The 26,993-nt window shown below is 43.5% G+C and overlaps 1 protein-coding gene across 1 annotated transcript in view; it reads left to right on the top strand.

Moving 5' to 3' along the window:
- The first annotated feature begins 1,002 nt into the window (after window positions 1–1,002).
- Window positions 1,003–26,993, top strand: part of OCRL (OCRL inositol polyphosphate-5-phosphatase) — a 56,403-nt gene continuing 30,412 nt past the window's right edge. The window contains exons 1-12 of the mRNA XM_036740094.1: window positions 1,003–1,059; window positions 7,346–7,425; window positions 11,316–11,351; window positions 15,175–15,285; window positions 15,717–15,815; window positions 16,264–16,384; window positions 16,475–16,636; window positions 19,265–19,366; window positions 20,286–20,400; window positions 24,081–24,197; window positions 24,303–24,484; window positions 26,289–26,400. Of these exons, the coding sequence (XP_036595989.1) occupies window positions 16,296–16,384; window positions 16,475–16,636; window positions 19,265–19,366; window positions 20,286–20,400; window positions 24,081–24,197; window positions 24,303–24,484; window positions 26,289–26,400 (879 nt within the window). The 5' untranslated portion in view covers window positions 1,003–1,059; window positions 7,346–7,425; window positions 11,316–11,351; ... (1 more) ...; window positions 15,717–15,815; window positions 16,264–16,295. The remainder of the gene's footprint in view (window positions 1,060–7,345; window positions 7,426–11,315; window positions 11,352–15,174; window positions 15,286–15,716; window positions 15,816–16,263; window positions 16,385–16,474; window positions 16,637–19,264; window positions 19,367–20,285; window positions 20,401–24,080; window positions 24,198–24,302; window positions 24,485–26,288; window positions 26,401–26,993) is intronic.

Raw genomic sequence — 26,993 nt, 5'->3', positions numbered from 1 at the left:
TTTGATTTGGAGAGGAGCCTAGGGCTCCAACTGATGAAGTGAGCGGTGAAGAGGGTCTCACTCAGCCAGCTATGAAGTAACTGAGAGCTAGGCTTTCCAAGCTCTTTCTACTCGGCTGTGCGTGGATAACTGGAAGGGCCCCAGGTTGGAGAGGGATGATGTAGGGCGACCATTGTCATTTCATTGAAAGCCTGTGATCTCAGCAGATGGTTGGCTGGCCAGCTTCCCAGCAGGGGAGCCGGCGGCCGAGGCACGAGGCTCCAGCTCTCTGCAGTGGCGGCTTTAGGACACGCGGGGGCGCCGTTGGCGGAGGGCGGAGCACTGCGCTCGCGGCGGCGCTCGCTCCCGCTGACGCTCACTGGCCCTAGTTCTCTCTACAGTCGGCTCGCGGCGCTCTCTCGCAGTCGGAGCGCGGGAGCTCTCGGGGCGGCGGTTATTAATTTTCCCAGGCGGGCAGGCAAGGCAAATCCGGCCGGCTGGCGGGCCATCAGGCAAGCGGGGGGGGCTGGGAGAGGGCTGGCGGCGGTTGGGTCGTCGGGTTTACACCGTGTGATCGGTGTTGTCAACCCCCGGCCCCCGCCGCCGCCGCCGCCCCCCCCCCTCCTCCCCCTCCCGCCCGCCCTCCCGCCCAGATGGAGCGGCCCTCGGTCAAAATGCAGTTCTTCACAGTATCCACCTCAGGGAAGGGCGAGGAGGGGCGGGGGCCGACGGAAGGGGGAGGCGGAGGGGGAGGGGGGGAGGGGAGAGAAGGGGGTCGTGAACGCCCTCGCCATCGCGCGCGCCGGCGGGGATGGCGGTGGGGGGGGGGCGGGGATGGCGGGGGGGGGGGGCGGGGATGGCGGTGGGGGGGGCGGGGACGCCCGCTGGGGCGGCCGAGGCCGAAACGGGGGCCGGGCGGGGCTGGGGAGGGAGTGCCCCTACCTCCGCGGCGCCCCTGCCTTGGCTTTAAGCTTGGATGCCTTGACTGCCCCTCCTTCATACAATCGAGGGATGGGAGTTGAAGGGCCTCGAACGGGAGAACTGCCGCTTGACCCTGGCCCAGAAGGGCTCACAGTTTGAGTAAGTAGCCTCGGGATAGGGCTGGGGGGTGGGGTGGGGAGGGAATCCTCCGGGCCCTCGATACTCCCGTCAGGCAGGGACTACTCCGCCAGTGCTAGTCTCGGCCACCACCGGGCGCGGCGCCCGGGCCCAGGTTGAAGAGCCTGTGCCTTCCGAGGGCTTAGGCTGGGCGGGGGGCGGGGGGGGGGCGGGGCGAGGGGGGGAGAAGAGTGGGGGGGGGAATTGGGGAGGTAGGAGGAAAGGGTGGTGAGAGGGGGGAAGGAAGGTGGATGGCGGGGGGGGGGGGGGGGGGAGGAAGGCGGATGGTGGGGGGGGGTGGGGGGGGAGGAAGGCGGATGGCGGGAGGGAAGAGGGGAATGGGGGGAATATTAAGGGGAGGAGGATTTGGGGGACGAAGGAGGGGGGAGCAGGAGGGGAACCTTTTTGAAGGCCCTTTTACGAGCCCCTAGGTAGGGGTGTGCCCTAGTATAAGGACGCCCGCCCCCCCCCCCCCCCAGTTCATATGATTAAGGATTTGTAGATCTGGGAGGGCTCTATTGCTAAAAATCATCATTGTAGAGTAGAGGGGCCTTCAAAGGTCTTTGACCCCAACCCAATCATTTTACAGGAGGAAACTGAGGCCTAGAGAATGACTTGCTCAGGGGCTCACTAAAGTGTCTGAGACAAGATTGGAATCCAAGTTTTCCTGACTCTTAAGTCCAGAGCTTTGTCCATGTTACAAACCTTGCTGCCAACCTCATTCTGCTGAGAGATAAGGGGGGCCCAAGGAAGGGGAAGGGATCACAGCTATAATAACGATAGTAACAAGAATTATAATAATATTATCTCATCTTCACAACAACCCTGCCTTGGGTGGAAAGTGCTATTATTATCCCCATTTTACAGATAGGAAACTGAGGCAAACATAGGTGACTTGCTCAAGGTCACACATGGCTCGGAAGTGTCTTAGGCCAGAATAGCACCTGAGTCTTTCCTGGGTTTTCTCACTGTGGCACTATATCTAGCTGCCTAGATTTAGAACTGGAAGGCAGCTCTGATAGGCCTCTAGAGAGATAATCCAACCCCCCCTTATTTTCCGGAGAAGGAAACTGAGTGATGGGGGACAGAGAGGAGCTACCAAAGGTTGAAAAAGTAGCAAAGTTGGAGATGAGAGAAGCCTAGAAAGAATCCAGTTCTTTAATGTTACAGAGTAGAACACTAAGGCCAAAGGTGAAAAATGCCCTGCCCTGCCACTGACCTTGTCATGGACCCATAGTATGGCCTTGTTACTTCATCCTTAGTAATAATAATAACAAATTATTTTTCTGTTCCCCCCCTTCCTTTTCTCTTTTGTATGGACTTGTGATTTCATGAAGAACTCTGCATGAGGTAACTAGAAAATCAATCCTGCCCTGAATCCTAAATCTTGAGAAAGTTGATCATCTTAAGTGACTTCAGTACTCAGGGTGATGAAGCTTCTATGTCATAGAAGGGACTTTGAACCTAGGTCTTTCTGACTCAACTCTGGGCCAGCTCCAAAGGCTTGGACCTTTTCATATCCCCTTAGGATTTAGTGCTTTCCTCACACCCTCGTGAGGTAGGTAGGACAAATATCCCCATTTTACAGATGAGGGAACTGAGGCTTAGGAAGGGGGGACAAGTCACATAATGATAACATCTGATATTCCTATAGTGCTTGAAGGTTTATTGATTTTATGGATAAGGAAACAAGTCTCAGAGGTATCTTACTTTATTTTAATAGTAGTATCTGACTTCTTGTTGTCTTTGAAGATAAATGGTTGCAAGTATCATTATCCCCATTTTGCAGGGAAGGAAACTGAGTCAGCTCAGAGCTGGAAAGTGACCCAATACAGATAAGTGGCAGAGCCAAAATTCAAACCCCAATCTCCTCATGCAGATTTAACATTTTTTCCACTATATCATTTTGATCTCTTTGGTTTTCATTTCCTGTGTTGGGACAGTGAGAATAATAACACCTCTCCACCTTGCTTGTGGATAAAATGAGATAATAGATGTGAAAATGTTTAGCAAAAGCTTGTATAAAAGTGCCTTAGAAATGCTTTTTGTTACTTTTAGCAGACCATGCCATCCTTAATTCTGTGCGGCTTGGTCACCAATTGCAACCATTGATGAGAAAATTAGAAACTCCTTTAAATGGAGACTTTCGATACCAGAATGGTGGCTTTTAGACATTACCGCTTTAATAATTTGACCTAGGGGGATCACACGGCCAGTATGAGTATCAGAGCTGGGACTCAAGCCCATGTCTCCTGGCTCTGAATCCAGTGCTTCCCCCTCTCCGCAGCCCCCCTTACCCCCACTAAGCGAGGACCAATAAATAACTCTCCCACTAAGTGACTTGGGGGCAAAATACTCTTAATAGCTTTGCACAGCACAAAGTGGGAATTTGATAAATTACTGGTGACTGATCAAAAGAATAATCTGGTGAACTGTCTGTGTGGCTGCCAGCTTTCATTCCATTGCCACCTTATCTGTACTCAAAATAGCCTGCATAGTAGCCACAGTCATCAGCATTACCTGTGCCAAGGGCCCTAACTGTTCCCCTAGTCAGAACCTTCTGAGGTCTTCATGGTGCCCGTTAAACATCACGTTCACTCTGAGCTGGCTTGACTTTTTGGCAGCCAGGTTCTGTTCATAACATCTCTGCTTACTCCTCTTCTCTCTGGTTACTTTCTAATCAAGTTGCTGTCTAGTCCTCCAAGAACAGACATACTCCTTTAGGTCTGCATCAGATGCCTCCCATCTCTCACCTGGCCAGGCCATCCAGGTGACCTCATTCTGGACTGTAACTGATCCTCTAGCCTGGCATGGCCTGAACACCTACTTCTGTGACTTCGATAGGCACTTGTGCTCTAGGGTCATCAGTCGATTTAGTTTGATGGTTCCCAGGGGTACTTCGAAGGACAACCTTGGAAAGGATGGCATAACAAATGGCTGTTATCTTCTCCTAGCTTGGTCAGACCACCTGGTAGCTTAATTGAGCCTAGAAAAATCTCAACATGTTATTGAATTATCAAAAAGAACATCAGTTTATTCAGTTATTAAAGGACTAACTAAAGAACGTTTTTCATGAGTTTAGCTTCTGATTCAGGCTGGACCTCCTTATATAGGGTGTGGTATCTTGGTGGGATTAACATGGTTCAGACTTTTCCTAACTCAAGTCTATATTCAGGTCTCCTGAGAGTGAGTGACTGGGGCCTGAGTGACCTAGCTTAGCCTAGCCAAAGTCACAAGAGATCTGTTTGCACCAGAAAGCTATTTCATTATTATTACTATCAACAAAACCAAGCTGGTTTTACCCAGCCTTTTCCTACCCTCTCCATCGGATAGAAGAAGCACCTTGATCCACATGGCCGGCTCTGGCTCTCCTTAGAAAGGTGACAATTGGTCACTTGTATAAAGTGTGTATCACTCATTTAAATAGATAAAGTATTTGAACGTTAGAAAGTTAGTGCACACATATATTATGTTATTAATTCACAATAATATTTACATATAGCAATAATACCTGCATGCATATTATACTATTAATAAGATTTCAAGTGAATAATAGTATAACACCTATATGTATACTTAATATATTATGGTTTATAATCTATTCTTCCACTTACTAGCTGTATTCATTACCTACCTACTTACTAAATGTACTCAGAAATTGAATTAGTAAACCAAGTTTGTGTATGGTGATCATGCAAGTCAGAGCAAAAGGACCTAGATGGTCTCAGAAGATATTTCCCGCAGGCCATGGTGAACTATTCTAATAGCGGCCAGATAGTTATGTCCACAAGTTACAGTGTCTCTTGCTCTACTTGATAAAAACCTGATTTTTTGACTTGTCCAGTCCCTTCTTTTTGGACACCATCAGAACCACATTATTTATGGTTGTTCCTATAGATAAAAAAAATCCCCTCGGTTCAACAGGTTTTCTTAACATGCTATAAATTCCAAAGGTCTAGATTATTTTTCTTTGATTACAGTTTAGCCTGGTTGTCTTATACTATACATCAGGAAGCTATTAATTTGACCATTAAGCTTTCTCTAAATCATCTTGGTTAAGGAGGTGTTTCTAAAAGGCTCTCCTAGACTGCAAATCCTATCCATAGTGTGCAGTTTCTTGTGTCTTATGTTGCTTGAGAAGTCAAATTACATTCAGAAGGTTTTCTTGATAAGCAAGAAAGTTGGAAGAGAGATTTATGGGGTTTCCCCCTCCACAAGGGATAGTTCTCAAATCCTATATACAAGTCTTCCCTGGATCATTTTGTAGAGCTGACCCTGGACTCTCAGTCCTTTCCTCTGGAAGGTTCTACCAGGAGGCCAAGACTTTGAGCACAGCCTGAGCTGTGGACTAACCTCATTAAATGTAGAAAAGTTCATCCCCTAAAGGTTGGCTGAGAGATGATGAATCTTTTTTTTTTTTTTGCACCCACCCCAGTGCATGAAGACCATTCTTCGAATGGGTGGAAGTTGTGATCTGTGAGAGTTGGGGAAATTCCCTCATTGATGAAATCACATATCTTGGGAGGATTGCCAACCTAGGTTAGGCTCAAACCTCTTAGCTTATCCTCTGCCAGGAACAAGGCTGGCTTCCCATTGATTCTTTCTCAGGCAAGCAAAATTTTTTGTGTTTCAGGCTATTCTACAACCTCTTGGTAGCTCTTCTTAACCTTATTGTTTCCTTATGTCATTTTCAACTTTGACTTTCTCCTTTAAAAGGATTATTGCTAGATGCAGGGTTTAGATTCACTTCTAGCCGCATTGTTTCCTGGGCTCCAGATTTTACCACAGGGCTATCATGTTGTTTATGGTGACCTCAAAGATTATAGCCCCATTGAAGTGTTTACACTGCTTCCCAGCAGTATCCCAAGTCTACATTCTTTTACTTCAGAAGTGGCATATTTAAGTAAAGTTAACATAAACCAACAGTTCCTCCTTAACCTTTACATTTTACCTAGTTTTTAGTGTCCATCTGGACTTACAAATCTCTCTTCTGCTTCCTTCAAAGAGCTTCACAGTTAGCCTCACGGAAGATGCGTCCCCATCTTAGGCAAACAGAATCAAGAAAGGGAAGGCAGAATGAGAATTCTTCCCACAAATCTGGCTAAGCAATTTCCCTCCCCCTAGAGTATCCTCATAAAGCTTAACAGATGTTAAAAAAAAAGAAACAAAACAAAAAACCTAAAGGAGAAAAGCATAAGACAAAAATGGAAAGTTAACCCAGAAAACCAACTTCACTTTTAGATGAGGAGAATTGAACAGTTTTAGCAAGTCCTTGAGGGATGGCACAAAGTAATTGCTTACCAAAAGGTCAAGTGACAACAGGCGATACCTTGATTATAGGCCATCTATTTCATAAGTAGCATCAACTTTACCGTTCTTGTATCTTATTCTAGGGGACTCAGGCTCAGTCCAGACTTTTATGTGGTCAGATATACCCCACCCAACATCCTCATGTTTAATTAAGCAAATCGTTACAGGGACCGATGGTCCCATATGGAAAAAATATTACAATTTGTATCTCAGAGGGATTGGCGAGGCTATGATTTTACAACGGGCTTTTGTGATCTGGTTATAATGGTCTAACATGAAATCGATGGTTGGGGCAATGTTGTGTGGGGTATAGAAGTATAAAACTTACTAACTTTTAGCCTTGGGAAGTGAAAGATAAGCATTTCCTTGTTTAGTTTGTATATTTGGAAGCACATTATGTGGCTTAGCTTGTAAACATTTATAGGGTGAGGACACACTGAACAGTGTTCTTTATGTGATCTTACCCCGCTGTGAGTTGTCAAAAATGACCCCTCGAGGCCAACCCTTTGGGACAATCCCTAGCTGTCAGTGCTACCCTATGTATGCCACAGGAAACCACAAGCAGGAAGTCTAATAAAACAAGAGGTCTTGTGGCCATAATCCTCTAATGAATGTAGATTCTCAATGTGAATATAACGTTGGCAAGGCGGTACAGTGTACTGGAAAGAGCACTTGATTTGAAGTCAGGAAATCTGGGCCTAAGGGTCCCGGCTTTTCACCTTGATGAATCCTGTGGCCATCTCTCTCTGTGCTTCAGTTTCCCCATTCGTAATGATAACATGTTCATGATAACATATTACCTCCTTGGGAGGGGGAGGAGAGGGTATGAGGCTCAAATGAGGTAATGTACGTAAAGAAGTGTGTCACCTTAAAGAACCACACAAATGAGGACTACTATTTGGTATTTGTAACATTTTTCATTGGTTGCTGCTCTTAAATCCATCCTTCTGTTTCCTAGGTTAATAATCGAGTTTTATGAGAAGGAGGTGCCTGTAAAAGAAGTCATTCCTATTGATAGCCACTTTAAATGTATACAAGGTACAAGTTTTGATTACTTAGCTGGTTTCCTAATTTTCCCTCTTCAGTCATTATTGTGTTATCTGTTATCACATACACTCAAACCCAGTCACAATCAGGTATACAAAGATGAACCTATTAAATCCACCGTTAGCAGGACGGATGCTTTAAATGATTCGTCCAGGGAAGTTTTTAAGTGGATCGAACTCTCTACACTGTCTGCTTCACTTTGTGACCCATTCTTGTTGGCTCATTGTCTAGGCTTAAGGAGGTACGTTGTCCTTGGCCAGAGACCAGAGCTTCTCTCTTTGACCTGTCCTTTCATCTCACTTCTCATGGCCTGCCATTTTCACCTCTGCAACATCCCTCACATTTATCTCCTCCTCTCTATTCCCATGGCCATCACCCTAGTACAAGCCCTTGTTACCAGCTGACTGCACCAGGGCAATTTACTTCTAATAGATTTTTTCAGATCCTCTTCCAAATCTGTCCTTCACACCACAGCTAAACTAATCTTCCTTATGCTCAGATCTGGTCACAACACTCCCATGTGTGGAAATCTTCAATGGTTTCCTTTTGCCTAATGTGGGAAGGTCAGACTCTTTGGCCTGGCATTCAAGGCCTTCCCAAATTTGTCACTACCCTACCTTTCTAGCCTTAGCTCATGTTACTCTCTCCTCCACACACTCAACACTTCATTCAATCCAAACTACTCTGTCCTGTAAATCTACCCATGCTCTCTCATCTCTGTCTACTTCTGCTCATGTTGTTCCTCATTACCTTCTCCAAACGTTCTGTCTGCCTCATCATGCAGCATGATGCCCAGCACACAGTAGGTATTCAATAAAGGTCTGTTGAATTGAAATGAATGCTGATCAACCTGCATGCAAATTGAATCTGCTGCACTCGCTGACCCAAACCATGGGTCTCACCCCTGAAAGTGTCACCATTTTATGTATCTTCTGCCATTCCCCCCATTGTGTGAAATTCCAACCCTTTGGGGTTGGGGGGGGGAAGCCCAGCCCAACGAAAATATCTCACAGTCTAGTCCATATTGTTAAGCCTTAATACTGATGAATTACCAGGAAGTATATTCCGGGGGAAAAAGTGTTTGGGCCTCTGCTCTTTTGAATTCCTATCTAGGGATTGAGAACAGAAGCTATCTGTTATTTCATTTCGTAGTACGTGCTAATTCTGTAACCTCAAATTGAATTGAGCTAGGCAGTTGAAAAGTTGAGGGTGGTTTTACAATGTCTCCTCTGGGCCCACCTGATTTAGCAGGCAGGAAGAAGCTTAGTGTACCAGTTCTTGTCTCCGGGGATCTTTTGAGAGAAGCCTGGCTAGAGTAGGTTCATCTTCTATGAGTACTACTCTCACCATAGCACTGAAGAGATGGGAGCTATTTGGCCAGCCAGATGGCATCTTCGTGCCTTGTTTTGTGGATACCTTGGTAGAGGTTACGTCAGTCTTCCAAGTGTGGCGTGTCCTTAGGCTTACGTGTAGCCAGCCCCTTAAACCATTTGGGAGCAACGCCAAAGAGGGCCCCAACAGCTTGCTCTGCTTCCAGGAAGCCCTGTGTTCCTCCTCCTACTTCAAAGCTCAACCCTTCCCACCCCCAGTTCTTCAAGTCACAGATTTCAGTGAGAAGAAGTGAATTGCAAATTTTTAAAAAATTGTGATATTTCAGCATTTCTTCTCTGGGATTTAGAAATGATTATCAGTCTAGTGCAGGGCTTCTTAACCTGGGGCCCACAGACCCTCAGGGCATCCTATGGATAGATTTTTGGGAGTCTGTGTACTTGGATGGAAAAAAATGACAACTTTATTTTCATTAACCTCCAAGGGCAGGTTAGCATTTCTGTCTATTAAGAAGTTTTCTCAAAAAAATGCATTATTTTGAGAGGGGGTTTATAGGCTTCCACAGACTGCCAAAGGGGCCCATAGTACATGAAAAGCTCCAGAACCCCCTCCTTATTTTTATAGGGGGCATTTTCCTTTTTCCATAGCCTACTTACTTTCTAATCTGTATATTATTTATACAAGTTCTACTTTGGAGCATTGTACAGAGCTAAAGGAAAATACTCTATAGTGCTCATATTCTTTTTTTGGGGGGGATGGGGCAATGGGAGTTAAGTGACTTACCCAGGGTCACACAGCTAGTAAGTGTCTGAGACCAGATTTGAATTGAGGTCCTCCTGACTCCAGGGCTGGTACTGTACCCATTGTGCCACCTAGCTGCCCCACTCATGTTAATTCGTGGTGGGTTTCTTATTTTTTCTTGTTTTGGGAGGCAGGCCCAAATTTGTGATTGTCTTCAGACCACTCTATCTGAAACTGGAGAGACTTAGTAGCACTCTACCTCACAGTCTCTTTGTCACCCTTCCATTCAAAGATCGTTGTTCTGGTCCCGTCTCTTGCAGAGCTCTGTGCTGGTACTGGGAGAGAGACAAAGTTTAAGTGACTGACACAAGGTCCCTGTTGTCATGAAACTCACCTTTTATCCAGGAAGATAAGGCATCAACCCAGAAAAATGAATGAATGAAAAAGGACTGTCATGCCTACACACAGTGCACCATAAAATACACTAGAGAAGTCTGAAACAAAGGGCTACAGGAGGCAGAAGATCGTATGTCCAAAGGGCAAGGGCATTACTGAGTAGTAGGAAAGGCTTTGTGGAAGAAGAGGAGGCAGTGAGGGGCTTTCATGGCTAGGGAGGAATTCATTGTGCAAAGAGGGGAAGAAGTCAAGGTACATGGAACAACTGCACAAAGACACTGAGGTAGGAAAGCTCAAGGGGCAGAATAGATCAGTTGGGCTGGTAGCATGTGCAACAGAAGGAAGTGATTTAAGATAATGTTGCAAAAGTCAGGTGCCACCAGATAGTGGCAGGCCTTGAATACTAGAAATGGGGAATTTTAACTGTACTTGTTGGGCAATAGGGAGCCACTGGAGGTTTTTTGAAGAGGGGAGAGACATGGTATTTGCACAAGAATCAAATGGATGCCAGCAGGTATAGGCTGTCCTGTGCTAGAGTGGCAGAGACAATAGCAGGTATAGGCTGTCCTGTGCTAGAGAGGCTATGATCAGAAGGTTTAAGATGGGCCTTTCAATACAGTTAAGGAGATCAGACACAAGGACACATAGCTATAATACACAGTAGTAGTAGTAGTAGTAATAGTATTCATACACATGGATCTGAAAGACCTAGGGCCATGATTTCAAGCTGAAGAAAGTGAGGGAGTAAGAGGCAGGTACCATAGTTCCAAGGCAGGCCAGAGTCCAAAGGTGAGAGAACTTTACAGCAAGCAGCCAGAACCAAAGGAGAGCAGAGGCCTGATCCTTCAGAACGGGCCAGTAATTGGCTGCCTCCTGAGTGTGCATGGTTCTGAGGTCACAGGTGCTAAACATAACCAGAAGGCAATAGAAAACCTTCAGATGAACCTTGCCCCTAAGTGGCTTAGATCCCTAGAAAGGTCATTATGGAACAGATCTATGTTAGGATGGTCATTTCTGGCCTTCTGAGGTCCCTTATTTACCTTAAGTCTCTAAAATAGAAAATATCTGAAGACCTAGCATATTAAATCTGGTTATTTGGTTAAGGGGAATTAAATTTTCTTCATTTGAATTTATACTGGTATTATTTCCCCGATTCTATGAACTTATACTCCAGGAGTGTGTCTTGTTTTGAAGATTCCCTTTGATTATCTGTTCAATGGATTTTTCTCTCAGTTGATGTCTGTGCAGTCTCAGAAGCCTGGGTACCTTCCCAAAAGGTCAAGGGTTTTCTGAATGACTTTCAAGACCTAAAAGTAATTATTGAAGGCTGGAGTGTTTTTTGAGTTGGGTTTGTAATTCTTTTGATGTTTATAAATTCTTTTTCCCTTAACTAATTCACATTTTTTTCCCAGAAGCACAGGAAACTCTACTGATTAACATAGAAGGCAACAGTGAGTATTTTCTTTAATAGAATAAATATGAGCAAATAAACAATAAGTATTCACTTAATTGAACATTTACTGTGGGGAATGCAGGGAAGGGAAGAGTGGTATTCCCTCTAGCCTCTGTTTCCCATCCTTTTACAGCAACTGTACAAATTAGCACCAGATCAAAAGCAAAAGAAATCAGGTGGCAAGCTAGAATTTTAGTAAAAATAGAAAACAGGCTGGCCCTTGAAATGCCCTCAGGCTACCAGTGTTTGTTGCCTTGAGCCAAATCACTAATATGAGTTCTCTCCAACTTTGCTCTGTGAGTAGTCTACCTTCTCTCACCCCTGGGGATTTTTCCCTTTACTCATTAGTAGATAATTCTATTTTCCTTTCTTTATATTGTCTTTGGGGGCTACAGAGTTACTGAAATTCCTTGTCTCAGGTGCCTCTTCTTGTTTTTTATAAGCCCCTCTCTTCTCTAGGAGTCTGTCTCTAGGCCAGAGGGAACTTGATCCATCTCTTTGCTTTCCTTTGGACTTTTCATGAACACATTCATCTTTGACTTCCTCTGCAAGCCGTTCTTCACTGTTTACTATTTTTTATTGTGATATGTTACGGGGAGGAGAAAAATCAACACTTGAGAGGTTGCTGTGGGCCAGCAGATCTGACCACTGAATCAAATCTTCCTAACCTAATGTTCTTTCTAACCTTGACGGAGAGGTGCCTGACACCGTGCTAGAGGAAATGGGACATATTCATGGTTTTGTTTAGCCATGGTTCCAGGCTTTAGTAGTGTCAGAGTCTGATGGTTCGGGTAGCCACAGCTTTCGTAGGCCTCTTCCACTTCTGATATTAGGATTCTCTTGGCTGTTTGGAGTAGCATTGCTGCACTTCCCAGCTTTCTGATTCTACAAGGCTGAGTTAAATGCACCCAGCTGCTGGCCCCTATTTGCAGATGTCCAAGGGAGAACATAACCTGCCCATGTGTTCTTTTTAAAAAGAAGGGGAAAAAGATGAAAATAGAGCAAAGGGCAGTAATGGCCTGAACTCTTAGCCTTAATTGTAGCAGTAGCAGCAGCAGCAACAGCTGACCTGTCAAAATGAGATACTGGTGGAAGGTTCCGTTCCTTGTGAAGTTCTGACCTGAAACTGAGAAGTCAAACTAAGCAGCATTTATCAAAAAATGGGCTTTATTGCATCCTCTCCTATAGTATAGAAATCAGTCGTGTATTGGCACATATATTGGCAGCGTAGAGGATCGGACTGGGGGGAAATTTAGCAAGAATCATTCTTGCATTACAGGAAAACCTAGAGGAAAGCCAGTTTTCACTTTGATATCAGATCTGAACATTGCCTGCCTGTCAGGGCACATAGAGTTTGTTGCAAGCAAGCAAATAGTTGAGCCTTTGGGCCCATCATTTCTTGGGTCATCTGGCGGTCCTGATTTGACTCCTTCAGGTGGTTCACCATCATAGGGAATTTTGTAGATATTTGCCTGCTGGGAAATCTTTCTTGTGTTCTAAATTAATGGAGGATTGAGGAGAGGACTTTGTGATCAGCAACTGATTAACTTAAATGAGAGAGAATTAACTTGCTGTAGCATGGTTTTAGGTTGGAACTCTTCCAGATTCTTGCCTGTAAAATGTAAGGATTGGCCTAGATCTGTCTCAGTTTTCTTTCAGCCTCAGGTTTCTATGATTTTCTCTGAGAAAGAAGTAACATGATCTGTAGTACTGGTTTAGAGATCACTCGAAAGGACTTACGTTCATCTTGGGCCACGTGAATCCCCCGGGGTTTGGAATGGTCTCAGGACCATTATAAACTTCCTTTGATTCCTGCTTTGGGGTCTCTTTGGGATTGGTGCCACAGGAATGCCTGGCATGCAACTAGAGTCCTTGGTCTGGATGCTGTTGTCAGGTGGGATATATGGCGCTCTCTGAGTGTATCTGGGCCTTAATCTTAGAAGCTGTTAAGTCAGTTTTGCCAAAATATCTTTCAATGCATTGAGGAGAATATTCTTATTTAAAATGTCCTATCCCGCAGTCTTATGCATCTTCACATTTTTCATAGAGATTCTCTAGGAAAGGGGCGAGCACGGGCCCGAAGGAATTTTATTCTTTTCCCCCCACCCTGTCCCTTTTTTCTCTCTCCTGCATTTTACTCTGTTCTGTGCCCTGGTTATTTGTTTTGTTGATTATTTATGCTTCCAGAAAGGTTTTGAGGCAACTTGTGCTTCTCTCAGGGCCTTCTCCTCTCTTTCTCCTGGGTGCCATCCTTTAGGTTTTATTCTTCTTGCTCAAGCTTTCTTTCTTCAATTCCTTCAAAGGAATTTTGAGTGCTCCCAGTATGTGCTTGTCATGTAGTAAACCTCTTCTTCTTTTTTCTTTTATTCTTAACTAAAGCCAGCAGATTATGAGCACGAGGGAAAAGAAGATAGGCAAAGGTTCACAAATGGGTCACTGCCCTAACAGAACAAGGAAGTTCAATCCATGCCAAGTATTTGACAAGTTTGAATGCTTTGTTACATATAAAGAAAAGGTCTAGATAGATCTTCTACTTGGTTACATTTATTTTTATTTTTACTAAATGACTAGAGGATGTTGCTTTTATATTGTATTTGGGAGATAAAGTTTTAACAGCCATCATGAATAGTGGTTATTATTTCATAGTAGGGATTTTCCATTTGGAAAGGAATTAGGTAGAATGCTCCTATTTCAGGAAGGCCTAAGACTGTCCTAAATTAGCAAACCATCCCATTTGCCTTTTGTCCTCTGGTTTTAAGCTATAACAAGCTAATAATAATGGGGATCCACAGCAAAGAAGTGAGGCTAGTTGATAGTGCTGGAGGTACCTTTGCTGGGGACTGTCACCCCTTTTCTCCTTCCCTCTCCCCGCAGTGTCCAACATTGTGGGTTGACTTTTGACTTTCTTGGAAATATTACTACAACATGAGAGTACAGTGGGCATTACTATGCTAGCTTGCTTATTTCCATGACACATCAGTCTTCGCGGGTACTCAGTTCTTTTCTGGGCTGTCCCTGGCAACTTCTTGGACTGGTTTTTGTGGAAGTTTGTTCCTAAAAACATCACTTTACCTTTTGCATCAGCATAACAGGTTTTCCTGGCCCTTTAACCCCTTAGGGCCCCTAATTCCAGAATTTCTGGCCTGGCCTTTTCCCTTTCTACTTCTTCATCTGTAGAACTGCTTAAAGCAGTGTAATGTTGTGGAAAGAACTTTGCCTTTACAATAAAGAAAACCTGGCTTTAGATTCTTCCTCATTCATTTACTTGCTTCCTGACCAAAGGCCAAGTCATTTAAGTTCTTGTATGCCTTGATTTTCTTATCTTATTTGAGGCAGGTAGGTGGCAAGGTTGATAGATCATAGGCCCTGAGTCAGAAAGACCTGAGTTCAAATATGGCCTCAGACCCTTACTAGCTGTGTGACCTTGGGCAAGTTGCTTAACCTCTGTTTGCCTCAGTTTTCCCATCTGTAAAATGGGGATAATAATAATAGCATCTGCCTCTCAAGGTTGTTATAATATTTGTAAAAACACTTAACATAGTGCCTGACACATAGTAAGAGCTATATAAATGTTAGCTATTATTATCATCATCATCATCTGTAAGATAGGGAAAATAATACCTGTAAATACTTACCTCCCAGGACTGTTGTGAGAATCAAATGAGATAATGCATATAAATGTGAATAGCAGCTATTAATATGGTTTTATCAGTGTTCTGTATTCTTTGTGATCTGCATTCTCGCATTTGCAAAAAAAAAATAAGAGTTAAGCTCATGATCAGCCAGTCCTGTTCCCTAGCCCTCTGTTTGCCTCTTCCCAGCTCCCTGCAAAATCCAGCTCTCAGGTGACTGGGTCGGAGAGCGTATCTTCGAAATCCCTGATGAGGATCGGTGCCTGGTTTTTCTCTCAGACATCTATGCTGTTCAGGATGGTAAATTGATACTTGGTGGTTTGTTTTTTTAAAATCTCCTTTGGGTAGACGTGGATTTCTTATATGTTGACACAGAGTAGAATTTACCAAGACCATTAAACATTAAACATCACTTCAGCATAGAGGCCAGTTCTTTTCGAGATGGACTTGGGAGGATAGGTTTGGGGGAGGAGCTTTCAAATCTACAGATACCTTGGAAGGCAGAACTGTCCCTGTTTATCATAGGCCTATTTTATAGTCAATTCACTATAGTTGGCCCCAGGGCCTTCACAGCTGGCCTTGAGGGAAACTGTTATCTTTCTGTTGAGAGTCCCAGGCAAATAACCTTTTATCTTTGTAAATTCCACTTGATATTGGGTGGCCAATTTTTTTGTGCTTACTTCTCTTTCTCTCTCTCTCTCTCTCTCTCTCTCTCTCTGCTCTATCTCTAGTTTTTAAAGGTATTTCACTTCCTGATTTCGATGTGTCCGCCAACTGGTACGAGACATTAGAAACTTCGGAAAAAACTCCCCATGAACCGGATGTTTCAGGTACTGAAGAAGCATCTCTTTGCATGGCTGCTCTGATCATTGCAGTCATGAGATTTTTATCTGGACAGATGAGGTGACATGAATCAATGGCAGTGTTGGAGTGTCCAGGGGTCTGGTTTCCCTTGGTCCACACCAGCTCCCCAATGTTTCTTCTAACCCTTCCTGTAGTATATGGTATCTCTTCAGGTTCCAGGTTAATGTGTCTCTACTTCTACTTAGTATGTCAGCCCTTCCTGATTGATGTTCTTGCTCCCCAGATCTACAAGGTAATGCTCTTTTCCCACTCTCCCTGGTATCTTCTTTCAGTCTGAAAGTACTCAAATTTCTAGCCTACCCTGGCTTACCTGGAAATTATCCCTTTTTTCCCTTTAACTTCGTTAGTTCTGAACTCTTTTAGGGGAGGGGGGCAAAACCTTCCTGATAACTTGAATAATTCTTGCATTTTCAGGAGCACTTGGATTTGAAGATAATTTCACTGAAATGAGTTTGGAGAAGAAAAGAAATAGGCACAATCGGCACACGAGGACCCGTCGGGAGCCCCCACCACCCCCCGGCCACATAAGCAAACAGTAAGTCCTGTCTGAGAAGCACCTAAGTCCTATATGAGAGACTTTGACTCCAAGAGAATTGTGGTTTTGATTCCCTTATTCCCTTGCCAGGTTTTTACGTGAAAAGGAAGCTGTAGGCAAAGACCAGCCTAAAGTGACCAACACCATGCGGAAGCTCTTTGTGCCCACCTCCCAGTCTGGGCAGCGAGAAGGACTCATCAGACACATTCTGGCAAAGCGAGAGAAAGAATATGTGAATATTAAGACTTTCAGGTTAGTGTGCCTTGCTTTCCCTCCCCCCAAAGGAAAGGAGGATGGATACATCATATATGTAAGGAGTGCTCTTTGACATTCTGTTTGCCACCTATAAACCTTCCTGAATAACTCCGAGAATGAAAAGGGCCATCTGATTCTCTTCCTTGCCTCTAAGTTGGTTAAGGGCCAAGACAGATAGTTGTGGTCTCTGCAATCATGTGGAGAGATTCCACGATCTCCTTTAGAATTTCTAATTACCAGTTTATTGCCAAATTTTAATTGCCAAAACATAGGATTTTGTTCCTTTGTGGTCACCTCTCCTGAGAGTATCATCTATCTTTAGAGCCATGACAAGATCTTTTAAGTTAATAAGAAAAAATTAAAATAATCTAAACTAAGAAACTGCTTTTCAACATACTTCAGCTTGTTCATCAGTTTACCCATGAGATTTTTTTCAGCGGGGTATCTGGGTCCTTAAATATTGAAAGCCCTTCCCCTCCCCCCATTATCTCCAGATCCTGACTCAGAGCTGCCCAAAATTTCTCCTACTGCCTCCTTCTGACTTGGAGGTCTGGAGCAGACTTCTGTAATAGCCCTTTCATTCTTTTCCATTCTTGCCCTAACCTAAATACTTTTCTCTCTGTTGACCTCATTCTCATACTTCCAACTACATTCAGTGTAACAAAAATTTGTTAAGAGCAGCTGGCTAGAGAGTCCTGAGCTAGGCACCAGGGGAGACCCAAAGCTTAGCTAAGACACCATCTGACTGAATTATTTGGGCAGTTGACTTAATGTTCCGTGCTGTTTTGTACATGTAGTACCTTGCCGTAGGACAGAATAACTTGGCAGGGAATGGGAATAAATAGGGTGCTTGTATAACCAGGCAATCTATAGTGATTGGTGAAGGAGAGCTACCTTCCTCACATCGATGAAATCACAGGTGTGTACAGTCCCAAGGTAGCCTGTGGGAAAAAACGTGGCAGATTGGACTCCAGCTTCAAATAAAGTTGTACTATTTTCATTGTTTTAAAGGAATTTTGACTACTTGGTTGGGCACCATCTCTGCCCTCATAAAGTTCATGGAGGGATGGGGTTTGTATTTACAGATAACTATGATAGACAATCAAACTTGAGGTACGAACAGTGTACTTACTGTCTGAGATCCAAGGGAGAAAAGAATTTCTACATCTAACCCTCCAATGTCTATATATTTTCTTCTCTAGTCATCTTTTAAAACTCAAATTTGATTCCTTTTCCCTATAGGAAGCCTTACAATTTCCAACCTTCGCCACAACTGGTAATGAATTCATTTTGTAACTCTAATGCACTTACTGTGTGGTATCATTGTAAAGAACTTAGCACAGTGCCTGGCACATAGTAAGTGCTATGTAAATGCTAGTAGTTATCATCATTGTTATTATTATTATTCACCATTTTTATGATTCTGTGTCTTATTCTCTTGCTAGAGAGGACTGGGAAATAGTGTCTGCTCCAAATTTGCTATCTTCCCCCAGCACCTAGCAGACTGCACTGTATGCAGCCATGTACCAAATAAACGTTTGTTAGGTTGACTGGCGGTACCATCTTACTTTCTTGAACAATGTAGTCTAGGGTTCCAGACTGTCCTATCATATTCCATTCGTTATAGTTAAGCTATCTCTACTATCTTAAGTCATGCTCTCTAATTACTCTTTTTTCCTATGAACTTTGTATCTGTCTGTAAACAGTTCAGATAGTTATAGGTTTCCCCCTTGGTGTTACTCTATATAGTAATGAGGCAGCACTGGAGTAGTAGTTTAAGGCCCATCCTGGGAGTCAGGAAGGCCTTGGTTCCAGTCCTCCATCTGACCCATACTAGCTGTGTGACCATGGGCAAGTCACTTAACCTCAAAGTGCCCCAAAGCTACTCTCGAAGATGGTAAGCTACAAATGAGCTGCTAATTTGTATGTTGGAGAGAGTTTTCCTACTGGGGCCTTCCTCACATTGATGAAATCACAGGTCTGTACAGTCCCAAGATAACCCGTGGAAAAAAAGGTGGCACACTTGACTCTAGCTTCAAATAAAGTTGTATCTTCCTGCCTCTCTTTAAAAGTCCTAGAGTCTGAGTATACATGAAAATAACTTTGTTGTCTCCAAGGTATTCCCATCAACTAGCTGCCTAATTACTCTAGATGTAAGAATTGAGAATGATAAATAAGTAAATAAATTGTCCTGTGCAGTTAACTTCATTTTACTTTGTGACTGTGGGCAAGACTCTTCCCTTTGCTGAGCCTTAGTTTCTTCTGTAAAATGGGAATAATTGTACCTGCACTGCCTGTTTTGAGGTGGGTGCTTTGTATTAGCACTTTTAAAGTGCTAGCAAAAATGTGAGCCATTATGGTGCTCATTTTGGTAGATTTTCCTAAGGAAAACAATTTAGGTCATGAATGGTAGAAAGCGGGTCTGTGTGTATTCATGGGTGTCGGTAACAGGGGTGTTTGCTTGCATGTCTGGCCAGATTTTGAAATCCTGTTTGAAATAACTATTTTTGCCAAGTGCTGCATTCTCCAATATAGGTAACATAAGAAAATACTTTCTATTGGTTCATATTTGGATTTTGGTTTAGTTTTTTAAAATAATCTATTTTGGTCTTTGGTGTGTGCCAGGTTCTTTGTTGGAACATGGAATGTGAATGGTCAGTCTCCAGACAGTGCTTTGGAACCCTGGCTACACTGTGATACCGATCCTCCAGATATTTACTGCCTTGGGTAAGGGATCCTGTTGTCATTTCTCTTTGCCTGTTTGCTTGGGGCCAGTCTACCCCCTCCTCCTTGGTTTTGCTTCTTTAGAAAAGTTGACTTATGGGACAGTTCTAGAAGACTACAAACAGACTGGTAGTATATATGACATAAGGAAACAGACAGTTCCATAGAAAATCATACCTGAGGACAAATTTTCAAATTCTAAACTTTAGTGGCCATTAGCAAATCAGATTTTAGGAGTGACTATAAAACATAAAATCAGTCATCCAAATTAGTTACAGTTTTATGTATGTTTACTTTATTACAACAAGAATGTCTTGCTGCTCTGTCCTTTTGTTTTCCTTTTCTGTAACCGTTGGGGTTCACTGCTGCCGTTGTTTTTACATGATTGGTGTTTGTAAGTGCATTGGTCCGAGTCTGCCTTTGTTATGTCTTCATTGAAGTGTCTTCATATTTCTTTGTGTTATTTTATAATTGGCACAGTAATAACATTCCGTTTCATCGATACGCCACCATTTATTCAGGTATTCTCCAATCATTGATTCATGTTGTTTACAACTTTTTGCTATTAAAAATGAAGTTTCAATGAATATTTTTATATAGTTTTTTTTAATCTTAAAGCCAAAGTTTGAGATCATTTTGTAGCAATGATTTCCTCAGATCTTAAAGCCAAACTCTGTTTCCTGCCTTTTGGAAATACGTAAGATTCAGTGGATTTTTTTTTAATATGGCTTCAAAATACGTTAGAATCTTCAGGAAAAAAAGTTCCATGTCATCACTGGACACGAGTGACTAGAACACTTCCTAGAAAAGTACTGATTGTTTTTCCTTCCCCTTTTTCATCTTGTATTTCTAGACTTGAGTAGGAGTAGGTTAGAAATAGCTGAAGTAGTATATATCAATCTCTATATCCCTTTCTTATTAGGTTTCAAGAACTGGATTTAAGCACAGAAGCTTTCTTTTACTTCGAGTCTACAAAGGAGCAGGAGTGGCTGACATCTGTGGACAGAGCCTTACACTACAAATCCAACTATAAGAAAGTGAGTACGGTTGAATTTTCTTCTTCAGCATGGGATTTACAAGCAAGTTCTCTCGGGTCCATAACTTGCTTTAATAGGGTAGCTGAAACTGAATTTCTTCCAGCCTGGAAGAAATGCCAGACTGATCCATTCCATCCATTACCTGGGTAAAGAGTATCCCAAGACTGAAATTGTTCTTAGACGATATGGTCAGACTTAGATATTTTACTCGAAAAATCACAGAATCTCCAAGTTGGAAGGGCCCCCCTACAGAGGCCATTAGGTCCAAGACCCTCCAGGTCCAAGGCCCCTGTCCAGAGGCCATTAGGTCCAAGGCCTTTCTACAGAGGCCATCAGGTTCAAGGTCCTCCTTCAGGGGCTATTAGGTCCAAGGTCCCTCTACAGAGGCCATTAGGTCCAAGGCCCCCCTGCAGGGGCCATCAGGTCCAAAGTGCTCCTTCAGGGGCCATTAGGTCCAAGGCCTCCCTAAAGAGGCCGTTAGGTCTCTGGAACTGAACAAGAATCAGCTCTAATAAAGAGGAACTCATTACCTTCTGAGGCACTCCATCCTACTTTTATCTTTTATAATTTTCTTTTTTAAAAAAAATCTCTTTTAGAGTTAGAATTTCTCTTCATTTCTCTTTTTAAAATTTTTTTCTTTTTTTAAATTTGAAATTAAGTGCTACTTTGGAGAGATTTGCAATTGTTTCATTCTCTTTCTAGAGCAGCAAGTTTTAACTTGGAACTTGGGTGTTCTTTAAAGCATTTTGATGACCATATTTGGATATAATTGGTTTCCTTTGTAGTCCTGGGTATTGTATTTTATGCTTTTAAAAACTGTATTCTGGGGCAGCTAGGTGATGCAGTGAGTAGAGCACCGGCCCTGGAGTCAGGAGGACCTGAGTTCAAATCCGGCCTCAGACACTTGACACACTTACTAGCTGTGTGACCTTGGGCAAGTCACTTAACCCCAATTGCCCTGCCTTCTCCCCTCAAAACAAAAACAAAACAAAAAAAACTATATTCTGAGAAGGGGATCCTAGGCTTCACCAGACTGACTGCCAGAGGGATCCAGGACCCAAAAAAGGTTAAAAAGCCTTCTGCTAAGGGCTTTAGTTTACATTGTATTCCATTCATTTGGAACTTTCTCTGTTCTTTCTTTTATCCCCTAGTATTTCTTCAGTATATTAAGACCTCTTTTTTTGTTGGCTCATTTCTCAATTCTCTGCTGGTTTCCCGTCAAGTGTTCCTTGTGAGGATTTCTTCACTTTGCCCTCTTTTTTGTCATGGTGATTTTCTTTTGGTAACTTTCTTGCTTTTCTTGAGATAATGAAGTATTTCAGGACTTTGACACAACTAGTGACCCAGTCATCTGGCTAGAAGTCCACATTCCACTTTGGGACAGCTCGGATTTTGAGGAATTTTTTTTTTCTTGATATTGAGCAAAAATGTATTTCTCTGAAACTTCTCCCCATAGTATCCCCTTTTACACTCTGCAGCCAAAGCAGAATAATTCTAATCTGCTTTCACATGACAGCAATTTAAATACTTGAAAATGGCTTTTGTGGACCTTCCATCACTCCCACCCACTTACCAACTAATTGTCCTCATCTCTTTCAACCAGGCCTCATGGGGCTTGAGCTCAAAGCCCTTCAGCACCCTGATTGCCCTTCTCTGGGTACTCTCTAGCTTATCAATGTGCATCCTAAAATGTAGCCCCCAGAACTAAAACTATATTCTCTACTACAGTCTAACTAAGGCAGAGTGGTTGCCAAGGTGCCTTCCGGTGCTAAAATCCTGCAAACCAGTGAGGTATGGGGGGAAAGAGCATTGCATTATGGGTCAAAAGGCCCCAGCTTTGCCACTTATTACCAGTTTATCCTTAACCAAGTCACCTCCCCTCTCTGGGCCTTAGGTTTCTCCATCTGTAAAATGAGAAGTTGCAACTAGATGTTCTCTAAGGGCCCTTTCAATTGTTCCTATGTCCCCAAGAAGAGCAGTGAGCAGTATTCTTTGGCAGGGTGGGGTAGAATATTGAACTTTAGAAGACTTCTCTGTCAAAGGTTGCTTGCTAAGTAAAGCAGTAACTTAGCAGTCTTTCATCTTGTGGCTGTGAAAGAGTCTAGCCTGTCTTTAGAAGTGTTTCTGCCTCTTTTGAAGGCTCCCATTGGGTATCAGTTTCCTGAAGATGTTGACATATTTCATTCTCATATGTTTTCCTTCTTTCTGACATGTCCTCAGACTCTCTGAATTTCAGCCGCATCTGTAGTTCTGTGCCTGAAATTAAAGTGATATTCTTTGTTATACAAGATGGCTGTCTGTGAAGAGGGGAGGGAGGAGTACTGGGAGAAGTTTGGGCAATGTAAAAACAATAATAAATTTAATAAATAAATAATCATACAATGGTAAAATGACCAAATAATTTAATAAATAATAAATTTGATGATGTATAAATTAAATACATAATGAAGAAATAAAATGTATTTTTAAAAATATAAAACAGGATAACTGAAGTTAAAAGGATTGAGGCATTTCATGGATGGAATGGTTTTTGGGAAAAAGAACTGAAAATGGTACAGTAAAAAGGAGACATTTGGCCAGGACAAGATCAGACTCTTTTCAGCTTTCTTTTGCACTGGCTGAATTTCCATCTAATCCTTTAAGTCTTTGTTCTTTCTTCTGTGAGGCTGGTTCCCCCACTGATGCAGATCATCACCCCTCCTCACTGTATTGGTTGCTCCTCATGGGCGGCTGTGCACACCTCCTCCCTCCCCTCCCCCCCCCCCCCCCCCCCCCCCCCCCGCCCCAAACCCTAAAACCCTTGTTCCCAGGAAGGAGACAGTGCATTGAAGTTCCTGTGCTTGACAGCTCTCCAGCTTGGTGCAGGTCTTGCCCAAGCTCACAGTCCTTTGGCATAGCTTTCAGAAGCCCAGGTTCATTTGAGAAAGAAATGTTTTGCTCACTCCAGATATTTATAGCCTCATCTTCCAATGGATTCTTTTTAAAGAATAAGAAGTTTCTAGGATTCAGGTTTAGGAATCAGCTCCTTGATAAAATTGACCATGAAGTATTATAGATATTGGAAAGAGGCTGTATGGTGTGATAATTTTCAACTCTTGGTGTGGGCATGTATTAGTTGGCTGTAAATTAGTTATCCTGGACAAGTCATTTTAACTCCTGACCTTCAGTTTCCTCATCTGTAAAATGGAGATAATCATACTTGGGAGGCAGCATAGACGTAGATGGAAAACCAGCCTTGGAATCTGAAACACCTGGCTCTCCTTATCTGTAAATGCAGGGGTTAGCTCTAAGGCAGGCCCATAGACCACAGGTTGTACAGGCCTGCTCTAAGGTCAACTCTAAATCTCGTGATCTTAGTATAAGCCCTGCCTCTAACATACTCTAAAGTTAAATGACCTCAGACAAGTGACTTTACTGCTCAGTTCCCAAGACAACTCTGCAAGACCAGAATTTTGAGATGGGTTTCTGATCTGCATCGGTGATGGGCATTTCCTTACTGGGGCCTTCCCAACCCTGATGCAATCACAGGACTGACCAATAAAAACCTATGTATGCCTTACTTTGCAGAGTTGGTGGGAAGAGTGTTTTGTAGACTTTAAAGTGCTCTATATATTACAAGCAATCTTACTGATGAGTATTTCTGCTAACCTTTTAAATATTCCCTTCCACTCATCTCTTAGGTTCAGTTAGTCCGCCTGGTTGGGATGATGCTACTTATATTTGCCAGAAAGGACCAATGTAAATACCTCCATGATGTTGTAACAGAAACTGTGGGAACAGGACTCATGGGAAAAATGGTAAGTTGCTTCAGGTTGGAAGTGAACTATTTATCTGTGTTTATATGAAATGCCCTTGCTCTCCTGGTTTTTGTGATCATTGTGAATAATTGCTCTTCCCATCAGGGTAACAAAGGGGCTGTTGCTGTGAGGTTTTTGTTCCACAACACTACGTTTTGCATTGTCAATTCCCATCTGGCTGCCCACGTAGAAGACTTCGAACGTCGAAATCAGGATTATAAAGACATCTGTTCCCGGATGACTTTCTTGGTCCCAAATCAGGGTCATCTAAACATCATGAAGCATGAGTGAGTATCTAGCTCTGCTTTAGCTTCCCAGGGGCATGATGGGATCAGTTGGAAAGCTTTCTGTAAAGGAAGAGCTGATATCATTTGACAGGATGGATCAGAAGTGGAAGGGAGTCTCTCAAGAGTAGTGGTCTCCTGGGATCATAGGCTTAGATCTGGAAAGGACCTTAGAGGTCACAGAATCATAGATCTAGAGGTAAAAGGGCCAGACTTTGAACCCAGAGGCCCTGATTCCATATCCAATGCTCTTTACAGAGCTTCAGGATTGTTGCAGTGGAGTAGGTGTTTGTTCGTGGGAGCTCAGGAAGGGATGCAGAAGATGTTGGCAGGCATCATTGGGAGATTCTGTTGGCAGGCATCACTGGGAGATTTTGTTCCAGGAATGGAAGGACTTAGTGAAATCTTAGGGGTGGGGATTTGAAGGGGATAGAAATCAATCATTTTGAAAGTAAATATGGAAGATTTTTAAGATGTCGGAGGGGGGACGGGGGAAGGGAATGTGAATAGTTAGTAAAGATCATGGCTTAATTTACAGGTGAAGGTTAGTGATAGAAGTCAGTTGGGAGTGGCTTGTCAGTGGTGGAACAATTAGGAAATGAAAGTTTGTGTGTGACTGAAATGTAATTAAGGAAATTAGGGAACATTAGTTGGGTGGCCATTGAGCCATCAGATGAGCCAGGATACAGAGATCTGGGAATATCAGGATCAACATCAGAGGAGGTGATTGGGGGAATGGTAGGTAGGGATAATGCTTATATTTGCTCATATCCAGACTGGACCAATGATGAGAATTCAGACTAAATTCCATAGCGGTAAAGACCAAAGCCTCAGAATTTAGAGTCCTTTGATTTTTTTTTCTGGATTCTCTTCATTTGAAGACACAGTTTGGATCAACAAAATGCCCCTTTGTACTGTGTGACTGTAGGCAAATCACTTGGGCTCTCTGGGCCTCAGTTATCTCAGCTCTAAAATAAGGACTAAATGATCGCCAAGGTCTCTTCCACCTTATAGATTATCCTAAATAACCATGTGAAAGTGGAACTTGAGGCAGGTAGTTGATGCGAGAATGCCCTTTGAAGTGCTCCTCAGGCTTCATAACACTCATGTGCAGACACTTTCAGGAGCCTCATGGGGCTCCCATTACAGCAGCACATTTGGGGACCTAATGAGAAGGTCAGGAGCCACACAGCATGGCAGACTACTATCTCCCATGCCAGGAGTGGGATACCAAGGCAGAATGTGTCAGTGAAAGTTACAGCCCTAGAGCTAGATTGGGCTTTGGAAATAGGGGCCCCCACCCCTGGAGAGCCCTGACACTGCTCGTCCTGCTGCAGGGAAAGCTGTTGTATCAGACTTACAGTTTCCCCTCTGCTGAGGGCCTGGCCAGAGTCTGAAATGTTCCAAGAAGTATATCTCATTTTTTAGTCATCTAACTCCTTGGCTTCTGAATCTCTTGCACGTCTCTTGGATTCTTTTCCCCACTAGATTTGAGCGGGGCGGGGGGTGGGGGGGAGGGGGTGTATGAGAGTGAAGCTAGGGGTGGCAGGGAGGGCCTGGCTTTCCCAGTAATTTTGCAGTTTTTTGTCTTTGTTGGGTGTGGATTTTTGCCCTCTGTAAGGATTTTCAAGGCAGGCCTCTCTAGCTTGGGCCAAAAGATGCTAGATGAATTACATAATCTCAGCAGCCTCCCCTCCTTCCATTAGGTGCCCTTAGGGAGCTGTTTTGGCCAGAGGCATACTCAGCCCTCTGCTTGAGCTTGGCTGTTCATCCCTGATTTTTCTCTTGTGTTTGTCTTTTCCCTCAGTGTCGTCATCTGGTTGGGAGATTTGAACTACAGACTCTGCATGCCTGATGCCAGTGAGGTGAAAACACTTATTAACAGGAATGAACTTCAGAAGCTCTTGAAGCTGGACCAGGTGAGTATATGGCCCCCATTTCCATTCTATAGCCATTGTCTGAAGAGGGGGTGGCGGAGAAGAGTGACTAATGAGGGAAAGGCCTGGTGGCTTTCCAAGCTGGGAAGTGAGTGGAGGACCTGTTCTGGGAGCTCTGGCCTTGGGAAGAGTGTGTGTAATCATTGTGAAAACAGAACGTGTGGATTGTGGCCCCACCTCAGGATCTATGCTACAACATTGGGTGCTGGGGAATGGGGATTAGATAACATCTCTTATCTCAAGGAGTTTCTATTCTAATAGGGCAGCCAAAACCGACATACAGTGACAAGTGATGGGCTGGAGAACTGGGAGGGCTGATTGGGAAGAGCCTCCCTAAAGAGGCAGGTCTTGATCCCAGATTTAAAGGAGGGGGAGGTTTAGTTGGACCTCAGGAGGAGGTGGGACTGTTCCACGATAATGATGATTTAGCAGGCTGAGAAACTGCTCAGGAAATGGGAGGGAAGAGCCAAGTGTGCTGACTGGGGTGGGGGGGGAGCAGATGATGGAGGTTGATGTGTTGTGGGGAAGGAGAATAAGCCAGTAAAGGGTGGGAGCACCGGAGAGATGTGAAGACT

Source organism: Trichosurus vulpecula, chromosome X, assembly GCF_011100635.1.
Source record: "Trichosurus vulpecula isolate mTriVul1 chromosome X, mTriVul1.pri, whole genome shotgun sequence".
NCBI classification, from domain to species: domain Eukaryota; kingdom Metazoa; phylum Chordata; class Mammalia; order Diprotodontia; family Phalangeridae; genus Trichosurus; species Trichosurus vulpecula.
The sequence above is the reverse complement of the archived record's forward strand: the minus strand, read 5'-3'. Positions and strand labels throughout refer to the sequence as shown.